The sequence below is a fragment of the Clytia hemisphaerica genome, unplaced genomic scaffold (assembly GCF_902728285.1).
Source record: "Clytia hemisphaerica strain Z4C2 unplaced genomic scaffold, Clytia hemisphaerica genome assembly, whole genome shotgun sequence".
Lineage (NCBI taxonomy): Eukaryota > Metazoa > Cnidaria > Hydrozoa > Leptothecata > Clytiidae > Clytia > Clytia hemisphaerica.
The window spans coordinates 1,090,381-1,102,975 of record NW_027104353.1 but is presented as its reverse complement, the minus strand read 5'-3'; the positions used below and the strand labels follow the sequence as shown (position 1 = coordinate 1,102,975).

Below are 12,595 nucleotides of genomic sequence, written 5' to 3'. Positions count from 1 at the left end.
AAATGTCTCATGAGGTGTAAACAACACAATTATCATTGTGAATATGTAATTTCATAGCAATGAAATCTGTTTGAAAATGAGGACAACAATAAATTCATGCATCTCGAGAAGAGTGTATTGGTCGAAAATAAAAAATCTTCTATTTGAAAATTTTACCACTAAAATTCGCGTATTTTGAAATCGATTTATTCTATTTTGGGCAAACGCTGGACTAGTGGGGGCTTTGGGCTTATCGTGTAACAGTGGAAATATGGTATTGGGCAAACACTGGACCAGTGAGGGCTTTGGGCGAATAGTTTACCAGTGGGGGTGGTGATTAAGGTATACGCTGGACCAGTGGGGATGGTGATTAGGGCAAACGCTGGACCAGTGAGTGCTTTGGACGAATCATGTACTAGTGGAAATGGTAAATTGGGTAAATACTGGACCAGTGATATTCCGGTCTTCAGATTTAGAAATCCCTAAAAAATTACAGATATGGATTACAACTGGACTAGTGAAACCCATTGGTCCACAATTTGACCTTGGGTACCTTAAACAGCACATGATCCATTTTTCTCACCTGGATAATTTTTAGCCTAATTTGTTTTGTGGGGAAGGGGTTCCATCTAGTCTGTGATAGGAGGGAATTTCCCTGTTTTTCACAAATTTAAAATTTCATACAAAATTTTCATATACCGCTCAATTGAATGAATTAAATGAGGACAACTGGACTTAAAATGTGTATTAGTTACTCCAACCCCCGGACCTTATTAGGTCCCCCCCCCCGTTTATTAAAATCTCGAAAATTTTCCAACTCCCCTCCCCCGTTTATTTGGAACCTAAGAGTAATTAGAAAAGACGGAGATCAATTTCAAGGTGAATTTAAAATCAACAGTTCAATTATCTTTTTTTAACAGTAATACCTAAAGTTTGAGATATATTTACAGTTGTCCTTCATATTTCAAAAGTAAAATCTTAACAAATTATTCACGTATGTACGTATGTATATAGTAAGTAGATGGATTAGAAAAATAAAATCGAAAAAACATATGATAAAAAAAGAGATATTTATAATTATAAGGATTTAACCACAAACTAGATGGACGAAAATAAAATAATTCCAAAAAACGAAAAGGAAAAAAATGTCAGATTATGATGTTTATCCCATAATCAATAGAAAACCAAAACGAATGTATTCTTTGCAGTAGCACCAAAGTGACATAGAAAATCATAAAACCTGAGAGCTGTTCGCCTATTAGTTAGGTTATAAGGCTTGTGACCTAGTGAAAAGCCCAAGTAATCTCAAAGTAACCGATTGAAAGATATTTCATACCCTACGAGTTCTTAAAGTCTTGTTTACACCTTGACAACTATTTTACCAATGTTTTCACCGTGAAATAATGAGATAAAGGCTTTGGGCATTGATTCAAAGCCTTCCACCACGTGTTCACGAGCGTCAATTTTGCCCTAAAGAAAAAGAAAGTAAAGGTCATAATTTGTAAATCAAGAGAGAAATGAACTTCTCGTACAGTCACGAGTAGCCTAAGTCAGGATGGGTGGAGTCCTTCTTTATTTGAGGCTCAAAAGCTAAAAAAACATAAGAGGCAGCAAGATGACTATCACCTTTGAGAAGTAAAGGGGTGATCTCCACAACTGTATAAACCAACACATTATTTAAATAGTAGATTACCCATTGTTTTAAGACAATACCATTTTCGTAAATGCTCTAAAAACTGAGCGTTTGCGGGATGACGGGTAAGTGCCGCCCGACTTTTAGTGGCCAGGCCCTTATAAGTATCGAAACGGACCCATAAAGGGACTTAAATGGGGAGAAAACCCGAATTTACGTGAATTGTGTGACCCTTATTGGGACTATTTCATATAAATTGAAGCTTTTGAGGGTCATGATATGGAATTTGAGCTGTGTTTACAACCCTTAAGGGGGGACTGGAATTAGACAATTTGATTTTTACGACCCTTAGTGAGATTTTGAATGTCCCATAAAAGGGACCCTTAAGGGCGGCACATCTCTACCCTCCTTTTTCCTAGGTACCCCCCCCCCATCCCACGGGAGACATAGACCTTAATTAGCGGAAAAATTTCTTAAGAGCAAAAAGAATATCTACATTTAACACGTAGGAAATATTCTTACCTCTTTTATCCATTGAGAGAGCTCCGTGAAAGCGTCCATAAAACCTTTATCATAATATGATGTGACGATGAAACCTTGGATTTTCAATTCTTTTGGAATAGCCTCGAAATGAACGTAAGGACCTGAATTAAAAAAAAGAAGCAGTTATATTTGAGAAATTAGAAAGTCAAAAACACTCATTCTTCCTCCAAGAGAAAAATAGCCTAGTTGCTTCAGAATCCCCGACAAAATTAAAAATCAAAACATTTTCAGCCCTTCCATTTTCGGGATTATTTGAAAGGTCATATCTCCAGCAACAACTGCGAAAGCATTGGTACAATGTTTTTTTTATAAGCAAGTGTATGTCCCTTGGTCAGGCTTGTGTATGCTCAAAGTTCTCAAAGTATCCAGGCATACAGTAGCTTATGCTTATTATATGCTTATGATTCACCCCGAGCCAAGCTTTTAGTGAAAAAACATTTCTTGTTGCAAAAATTTGTTCAGATTTGTGGAACGTGGAATCTAGCTAACCGTGGAATGTCTTATTTTGACCTCTTCCAAACCTTTTTAAACAGATAGAAAATGACAACTTGAAAAATATTTCAGGCTGACATTTATGCTTATGTTATGCTTAGGAATTCTGCAAATCTGATCCATCATATGGCCCATATGATTATAAGCGTTATGCTTATAAAAAAAGATGTAGATGTATCTCAACAATGCAAAGGAAACTTACTTAAACTGTTGGGGTGAACTGTATTTTCACCCTTGGTGTTTCCAAAGCCATCGGTATTTTCATTGTAAAGTGAAATACAACCACATAAAGAAATACGACCATGTCTATTCATTTGTTTCAATACTGTATCATACATTTTGCCACCCACCTAAAAAACAAAAGATGAAGATTGAGTTTCGTGTGTTTCATGCTCGAATTGAGATTTCCATACAAAAAAAAAAGGTTCACACTGGGTGACGAACATAATGGGCTATTCCAGAAATAGTCTGTACCATTGAGTTTAAAGCCCGAAGGGCTAGAGTTCAATCTCTAACCTTTCTCAGGCAAGAAAAAGTGAAGTCTTAAAAAATGCGCCGCATTTTTGACGACAGATTGAATCTAGCAATTCCTTTGTTTACAATTGATATTTTTTTCGAAATTTAGCGGTAAATTTTAGTTTCAATTTGCCATTTGTGTAAAAACCAGGCGAGCCGCTCAAGACCGCGCAATTTTGGTAGGATTTGTTGGCTTCAACTCCTACCAAGGAGATTGACTTCTAGCCCTTCGGGCTTATACTTCATTGGTCTGTACCCCCTATGTTGAGGAGGTGTGACGTCCAGGGCGGTCTGGAAAATAAAGAATCCAGGATGGTCTGGTTTTTTGAATGATAAAATTTTTGGTCAGTAAAATCGGGTTGAAAATTATCAGGGTGGTCAGTATAACATGGTCAAAAATCCAGGGTGGTCCAAAGAAATGGGAGAAAAAAATCCATGGGGGGCCTGAAAAATTGGAAAAAAATCCAGGGGGTCACCTTTTTTTTAAAAGATCTCCTCGTTAAGATCTTAAACCTTCTCTAGACAATAAGTTTCCTCTTCCTGCTGGACGGAAAAACACCGCAAAATTACGTCTAACCAGAGCAAGCTATATTTGACCTTTTGTTTGCCACTCCAGGAGAGTATAGCATCGAACTGTTTACACGTTTTTCGAAAGAGCCTATAGTATCTCAAGAAACCCAGTCTAATTTATATAGGGGATATATACCATTACGATACATATACCAAATTATGATATAAAAGTCAACAGTCTTAAAGTCTTAATGTCGAGATGGAAAATTATTGTGACGAAGTCATAAAAACTGTTGTGACGAAAGACATTGCTTTTTGAATATTTTCATAAAACGCCATAACATAATCTAAGGTTTCCCCTAATTTCCAAAAAAAATATTAACAGTATTTTCCAAATTCTTTGTACATCCAAAAATGCTTCTTTTTGGACCTACCCCGGTGGGGTGGAGGTCCTATAAATTAACCCATGTTCGTTCGTTAGTTAGTTAGTTAGTGTGTTAGTTACCAGCTTTTCTCGAGATTGGCTCATTAGTTTTTTCTGATTTTTGGCACAAAGGTGCATGACCTTAAACCCTCGAATGTGACGGAGCCCGATTTTCGAAAAAAAATTTTTTTGGGTAAATTAGGGCCAAAAAACGGCTTAAAAACGGGTTTTTTGGACTTTGTGAAAAATTGGATCATTAATTTTTTCTGATTTTTAGCATGAAAGTAGGGTACAATTATAGTTAAAGGATGGCTCAAGCAGATTTTTACAAAAAAAATTTTTTGGCTCAAAAATCGCATTTTTATCTATAAGAACCACTTTTAATAAGAATACATCAATGTTCTTAGCCATATTATTATTATTATTTTTATTAGTTTTTTTACGATGAAAATGTCACGGTGGAGGGTAATGATTTGAGTTTTCTGTAAACACTTATTATTTTTTTGGCTGAAAAACGAATCTTTATCTATAAGAATCATTATTTATGAGCATAGATCAATATTATTAGCCAAATTGTTTTTTTATTATTATTTTTCTAACAGAAGAAAATGTCACGGTAGAGTGCGACGGTTTGACTTTACTGGAAACCTTATTTATTAAGCTGTGCATTTTTCTGATAGTTGTTTTTATAAAGAAAAGCGCTTGGTAGCTTTTTTATTTCTTTTTCAAAAATCTTTTTCAATAGTGTTGATAGTTTCTCTCAATAGATATGCTTTCATTTTCTTTATTTTTTTGTATTTTGACCAGTTATGTCTTATGTGTTTCATTGTTTCAATGTTCACTGATTAGTTTGATAACTAGGTAGGTCCATAAAAGTATCGCTTGTTTATTATGTAAATTATCATTATTAAGGTCCTCGGTTTGTTTGTTTCGCCCAACTTATGGCATTTCAAGACAGGAAAATGAAAGAAATGAATGAACGTTACGAGCACTAACTCGCGCAACAGACGGCCGGAATTAACTTACGTTGTCGAAGAAGCAATCGATTCCTTTCGGACAAAGATTCTTGAGCTCCTTTTCTAAATCGGCTGTCTTGTAATTAAAAGCACCATCGAAACCAATTTCTTTTAAATATTCTACTTTAGCATCTGAACCGGCACATCCAACGACCCTGCATCCCTTGATTTTGGCGATCTGTCCGACGACCGACCCTGTGGCGCCGGCAGCAGCATTAACGAATACAGTTTCTCCAGCTTTTGGTTCACAGATATTCAATAAGCCAAAATAAGCCGTCATTCTGAAACAAATTCGATAAAAGTTGTGTTGAAATATATGAAATAAATTTGAAGAAATAAGAATTCAAATGAATGGTTTAAATTCTGTATGTAAGAAGGCATTGGTAGTAACAAATATTAGCAAAATAGTTTACTTCACGGATAACTAAAATTGGACAGATCGCATACCGATCGCATATAAGTAAGTTCTTTCTTTTGATCGTGTACAATTGTCATTGGGCCATTCCAGAAAAAAAACATTACCCCCTAATGGACGACATCAATTTCTAAAATAAATTTCAGCAAACTTTAAAGAGAAAGTATCGGAATTCCATGAATCTTACTTAATTTTGCATTTAAGTATTGGAATTCCATGATTATTTTAGGTTACAGTACCAGAATTCCACGGTTTTGATAGGTATTTTGTAAATTTGTTACGGAAATTCCATGTCGTCCGTTGGGGGGGGGGTGACATAACATAGTCTAATCTAGTATACATTTGAAAGAACGTATCGTAATAAGAATAAGAAATTATTTTCAAAAGAACAAAAACCTTTTACTGAAAAATTTATTATGATAGAAAATATATATCATACATACCCTGTCAGACCAAGACCTCCGAGTGCTAATGATGGGTTTTCAATTTCTGGTATTTTTCGAAACATTTTGATAATACCTTGATTCGAGACCACGTGTGTGGACCATCCAAAGGGGCCGACCACTAAACAACCTTTTGGAAATTCTTCATTTTTACTATCGACAACTCTAAAGAGGCAATTAAAACATTTTAAGATTTAATGGACAATGAAATATAAGTTGCACTTACCTTCGAAATAAATGTATTTAATAGAATTTTGGCGAGCTAGCCAAATAGTATTTACAGGTTAAGTAAGTCTGCGACCGCAGTCGGAGGCGACCCGAAGGCTCCTCTTTCGATAGCTATCTACCCGAAGGTAGGTGAGGGCGCCACTCTTTCTCCCTGGATTTCTCCACTTACCCTTGATCCTTCTCTTAGTTGCTGAACATCAAGCAGAGAGGCATCAAGTACCATTTTGGGAATCTTTGGTATGACCCGGCTGGGGGTTGAACCCACAACCTTGCGAACCGTAGCCGGATGCTCTACCACTGTACTACGGTCGCTAAGTCATTCCTAATCATTGAGTTTCAAACCCGAAGGGCTAGAGGCGAGACTCCTGGATTGGAAATGAAACCACTTATTTCCCATTAGTTTTTACACAAACGCCGGATTGAAACTAAAATCCATCGCTAGAATTTAAAAAATGTAGTTCTCCAAAACAAAGGAACCGCTAGATCCGTCGCCATGATTACGGCGCGTTCTATGCACGTTTTGGATGGGAAATAAGTGGCTTCACTTTTTCTAGCCTGCGAAAGGTTAGAGATTCTACTGTAGCCTTTCGGGCTTTAACCTCAATGTAATTGGATTCTATAGGATATTTTTCAGGGGCAACTTTGACATTAAAAATGTTGAATAAGAATTGAAAAGAATGGTCCACGTTTTTGATGGATCAATGTAAATCTTTTTCCTTAGCTTTTGCAAAATCAGCAAACAACTTCATATGTAAAGATTATCTTTAAATCTTGATGAGGGATCGGTGAGTAAATGTAACCCAAAGAAGGTAACCTACACGTTTTTTTAAGCCTTTGGATGTTCTTAGCTTTTTGAATACTAAGCCTAAAAATTCTCTTAAAATGTTTTTCATTTCACCATTTTTGTACCATTTCCTAAGGAATTTTGCGGTTTAGGAAGCCCCCAAATCAGCTTTCAAATCACACAGGAAAAAATTTTCGGTTTCCAAGGTTGGAAATTTCAAGTTTTCTTAGTTGGAAAAAAGATAAAATCCAATGGAAAATCCAACCTGAAAATGTGGGACATTCTCCAAGGTTGGAAATTTTGCATTTTCCATGGCTTGGAATTTTCGTAAATCCAGGTTGAAAAAAGCCAAAATCCAAATTTAACAAGGTTGGAAATTTCGAAAATTCAGGTTGAAAAAAGCCAAAATCCAAAAAGTGATGGCAGAGATGTGGAAAAGAGATCTTAAACAAGGTTTTTGTTTTTGTGAACAGTCACTCGCTAGCCTAGGCTCGATGGCTCCCGGTCAATCTCTCGTTATTGTTCGCACATATACGTGGTTGATCTTAGATCACTCACACAGCTCAGCAGGGCACTATTTGAAACTATGACACAAGTACCCTATGTGCTTCACTGTGCGAACTCACTGCGATTGACCGAGGCCGCTCCGAAGAGACGCCTCACCTGACGGAAACTTACAGCTTGACTGCTCACATTATAGCCTAATATCTAGGTTAGCTATACATCAAAACAGTTTTGAGCGAAAAATCGCTTGTGGTTTTCCCAAGGACATGCGCAGAAAATGGTTAGAAAAACGTAATTTCCACATGGATTTTTAACGTTTTCCAAACTGTTTGGAGAAACACAAATTTCCAACCCAAAAAGTCTAGTTTCCCAATCGAAAGACTTTCAATTTCACAAAAATGTAATTTCCACATGTATTTTTAACGTTTTCCAAACTGTTTGGAGAAACACAAATTTCCAACCCAAAAAGTCTAGTTTTCCAATCGAAAAAGTTTCAATTTCACAAAAATGTAATTTCCACATGGATTTTTAACGTTTTCCAAACTGTTTGGGAGAAACACAAATTTCCGACCCAAAAAGTCTAGTTTTTCAACTTGAGGTATTAAATTTACTAAAATATGTATTTTCACATCGATTTTTGACCTTTTTTTTTCAATTCCCAAACTGTTTGGAAAATAAAAATTTCCCACCCAAAAAGTCATGTTTTCCAACCAGCCTTTGGAAAATTGTCATTTCTACATGGGTTTTTTTCACTTGATTTTTCAAGGGCATTGGTTTATTCTACAAAACCTATGGGTAATTTACGTTTTCCAAATCAGCTTAAGGTAATCGCTCAAATTTCCAACCTTCAATTATAAAACCAAAATTTCCAACCCAAAAATATTGAATTTCCAACCTTGGAAATCGAAAATTTTTTCCTGTGTCACACAATCACGCCAAAGAAATTTCCAAATCACGTTATCACGAGTAAAACTTCCTTTATCACAATCATGTTGATCACAATCGTTCCTTCAATCACGCACTAAATCTTACATTACGAAATTACGAACTTGAAAAAGGCCAATCACGCCATCACAAAAACCGCTTGGGGGCATCGTTTAGAGAGTCCACAAAGCCTTAAAACATTCTTAACTTGTTCTTATTGTTTTGATAGTTTGTTCTTATAAAAAACACTTAAGCATTAAACGGTTAATGCTTAACCTGTATTAACCCGTGAGCCCTTATCAGATTATAAAGTTTTTGGCATTTAAGGGAAAATAATTGCAGTAAATAGGAAGTGAAGATTACCTGCCAACACCTCCGCCAATCATTTTTGTTCCTTCTTTCATGTTGCGTGAGTATGGTCTAAAATGGAAAAACAACATTCTGGGATAATGAGGAGGAAAACTAAATAATAACCCTTGATAAAATAGGGTACACACCTGTAAACACTGATACCACAAGGGGTTTGATTCGAGATAGGGTGTAATTATTTGACAAAAATAATAAGTATAACCCTACGTTATGCGATTCGTGCACTCACAGGTGATACATAATACTACCTTATTGGGCCTTTTTACGCCGGTCCCAATTTAACGCTAGCCTTTCTTACGTCAGAGACAAAAAGATTTACCAATAAGGAGCGGCGTAAAAAAAGGCAAAAAGGTATATCGTAGAGCAATTAATCTTGTCACAATTTTATTTACTTTCCAATTTTTTTTATACGTTCTTAGGAAAAGGAAAAAATTGGAAGAAATAAAGATTCGAGAAATATTTTTTTTACGTATAATGTTAATTCTTTCATCATCATCATCATTGCTCGACCGCAGTCGAGACAATGGATTCCACTCGCTAGCGCCAGGAGTAGCGGTTGCGCATAGCAGTGCACAGGTCGCTAAGATCAAGGCCTGTATCCCTGTTTACCACATCTGGAAAGGTGAATTTTCTCGATCTCTGAGCCACACGTTTAGGTTTCCAAAGGAAATAACCTCATGAGAGGCACGAAAACAATGACCAGCAAATTGAACGCGCTTGGCTTTAAGGAGGAGATAGATTGGTTTCAAGGAACCATATATGGTGCGTTTTGTTGGATGGTCACGCCAAGAGAGATTTTTAACCCTTCTCAGAAGTCTGGTATAGGTACCGTCTAGTTGCTTTTTCAAACTTTTTGGTAAGGGACCAAGTTTCTGAGCCATACATAAGAATTGGCTCAATAGTTGACTTGAAAATTTTAACTTTGAGACTAGAGTCGATGAAGGAAGATGACCAAATACTTTGCAGCTTATTGCATGCACTCCCAGCTAAACCTTTGCGAATTTTAAAGTCTTTTTCAGAAGAAGAGATATATGAACCAAGATATTTGTAGTCTTCTACCTTTCGTAAGTTTGTACCAGATATTGTTTTGATATTGTCTGATAAATCGTTACTCTGTACCAGAGTGTATCTCACGATTATCGTAGCGTAGTTCTCTACGGCAATGAATTTTGAAATTAGCCGTAGATATTGGGTTTGTGTACAGACAAATAAATCGTTAACATTAAGAGTTTTTACCTCATGTAAGGGTCTACACTCAAATACAATGCTTGTGCCAAGAATTCTAAAATATGAAGAATAAAAATCTGCGTATGTACGAATAGACGATATCGGCTTAACATGAAAACTCAGATTTGATCCCCGAGAATTCCCCACAATGCTTTGCGCGGAAAAAAGTTCGCGGTGAAATATTTTCCGCGCAAAGAATTGTGGGGAATTCTCGGGATCAAATCTGAGTTTTCATGTTAAGCCAATATCGTCTATTACAATAAAAATTAAAAAAAATTAAAAACACGGGGGTAACTCTTGGGCGAGAATTTCGTACACAATCAGCAGCCCCTATATGAAAACATATCAAAGGGGATGCTAGACTAGTAAACTAGTCGGTTATTACTTATAACCTTATAATAAAACTGTCAATCAAATAATGTAAACACTAATTAAATATTCAGCGCGCGTGAGAGAAAAGGAAAATAACCGACTAGAAGCTACTTCCAACGCCTTTTTTTCTTCACCTAAAATCGTAAGGAGAGACATACAGATTTCTGTATGTCTGACCCGTGCGGGATTGCATTTATTTTTCTTTCTGTTTATTGCGTTTTTGGAAATGCCCATTTATTCATATGTTCCCATGTTCAATGTTACTATGAAATATCATTTTGTCAAAAAAGTTGGATGGATTCTCAAAAACCTAAAAAAAGTTGTAAAATTAAACAACGTTTTTTGAGGGAAGTAGCTTCTAGTCGTTGAAATTCAGAAAAGAGACGCAACTTCACCCCTTCGATTCTTTTTATTTGGAGCTTGAATTTTTGTATATGGGTCTGTTTTCAACGACTAGTTTACTAGTCTAAGGGGATGCTTGCAGCCTGAAAATCAGTCTTTGAGGAAGATTTTACCTCCATCTGCAAGGGGTGTTATTGCTTCTTCAAAATGACCAAAATCATCTTCTTGAGGTAATCCAACAAAGTGTTTCTTCAAGGTATAATGTTTACTTTTCATATCAGATGCCATTTTGATTTTCAATAGTTGCTGTTATTACTTTTGGTTTTTACTGAAACAAAAATGTATTCATTTAACGCTTGGCAAAGGCCCTTTCAATGTTTGGAGCGCTAGTGAAGAGTGATGTTAAGCAGACTTACAAGAATCAAAATAACACACTAATGTCCGGTCTGTGAACGTGTAAAAACCATTGAGTTTCAAGCCCGAAGGGCTAGAGGTCAATCTCTTTGGTAGGATTTGAAGCCAACAAATCCTACCAAAGTTGCGCGGCCTTGAGCGACCCGCCTGGTTTTAACACAAATGACAGATTGGAACTAAAATTTACCGCTCAATTTCGAAAAATATATCACTCGAAAACAAAGGAATTGCTAGATTCAATCCGTCATCAAAAATACGGCGCATTATTTTAAGGCTTCAATTTTTCTTGCCTGAGAAAGGTTAGAGATTGACCTCTAGCCCTTCGGGCTTGAAACTCAATGGTAAAAACAATGATTTCAGCCATTTTGACATTTTGGTATACTTTTTGTTATAAGCATAACGTTTATAAGCATACAGAGGATAAAATTAGCAAAACATAAGCATAATAATAAGCATAGCTCGAAAAAAAGAATTTCGTAAACATATTTATGACTAAGTATAATTTGAGGCTGGAAATGAAATTTTTCTAAGTATTTTCAGCCCAAATTTTTACGCATACTTATTTATAAATCAAAAAAGAGTGTAACTGTTTCTGATACACGTTTTTATTATAAGAAAAACTTATATAAGAACATTAGGCTTCGCTGGCCAAAATCTTAAGAACTAGTTAAGAACATTTTAAGGCTTTGCAGATTCTAAAAGACCCATTTTCTTGGGAAAATGGACCAAAATACTCACAAAATGGTGAACATTTTTAGGCTTAAAACTCAGTTGAGAACATCCAAGAGCTTCAAAAATTTTGGATGTTCTTTTAAAAAAACGTGTATGTAGCTTTTAAAAAGGTTTAAGAGCTGCCCGGGGGGGGGGGGGTACTTAGGCAAAATGGGTGCCGGGTATGTGCGAGCCATAAGGGTACCTTTTCTCATTCCTCAAAAGTCTCTCAAAGGGGTAAAAATTCAAAAGTTAGTCTCTGAAAGGGTCCCAAAATCACGAAAATCGAAAATTTTGACGTGACAATCAAACCAAAATTTGGAAAAAATGGACCAAAATTTTGGAAAAAGTCTCTCAAAGGGTCCCAAAATCACCAAACTTTTGTCTCTCAAAGGGTCAATTTTCGATTTTCGGCTCGGACATACCCGTCACCTCGCAAACCTAGTACCCCCCCCGGGAAGAGCTGTAGCAAAATCCGTATGTGTTTGAGTACCAGCAATAAGTATCATCTCACATCTTGAATTGACAATTTACTAAAATGATATAACACTGAAAAAAAGGTGTTTTGAAATTATGGCAAAGATAATGTACATGATGGATCTAAACTGTGTTTTTTTACTCTCCCTTTCTGGTAAACAAAAATATTTTGACAATGATAAAAATAAAATCACGTTTTATATTTGTTCTATAGCATGAAAAAATCACGTGTTATTTACCTCAAACATCTTAGGTGATGTAAATAAATCTGG

General features: G+C 36.0%; 1 protein-coding gene across 1 annotated transcript; it reads right to left on the bottom strand.

The window, feature by feature from the left end:
- Positions 1-847: 847 nt before the first annotated feature.
- Positions 848-11,056, bottom strand: LOC136818039 (prostaglandin reductase 1-like). The gene is made up of 8 exons (XM_067074402.1): positions 10,895-11,056; positions 10,017-10,062; positions 8,775-8,831; positions 5,972-6,136; positions 5,124-5,394; positions 2,850-2,997; positions 2,135-2,256; positions 848-1,449 (listed from the first exon to the last, which is right to left on the bottom strand). Exons 1-8 carry the CDS (start codon positions 11,007-11,009, stop codon positions 1,339-1,341), a joined length of 1,035 nt encoding a protein of 344 aa, XP_066930503.1. The 5' UTR covers positions 11,010-11,056; the 3' UTR covers positions 848-1,338.
- Positions 11,057-12,595: the final 1,539 nt, after the last annotated feature.

What these genes read in the sequence shown, in the direction of transcription:
- LOC136818039 (XM_067074402.1), bottom strand. Translation starts at nt 11,009, where the DNA reads ATGGCATCTGATATGAAAAGTAAACATTATACCTTGAAGAAACACTTT. An exon ending in AGTGTAGACCCTTACATGAG is followed by an intron (nt 8,832 to 10,016) that starts GTAAAAACTCTT and finishes TTTCCATTTTAG; the next exon opens with ACCATACTCACGCAACATGA. An exon ending in TCGATTGCTTCTTCGACAAC is followed by an intron (nt 2,998 to 5,123) that starts GTAAGTTAATTC and finishes TTTGTTTTTTAG; the next exon opens with GTGGGTGGCAAAATGTATGA.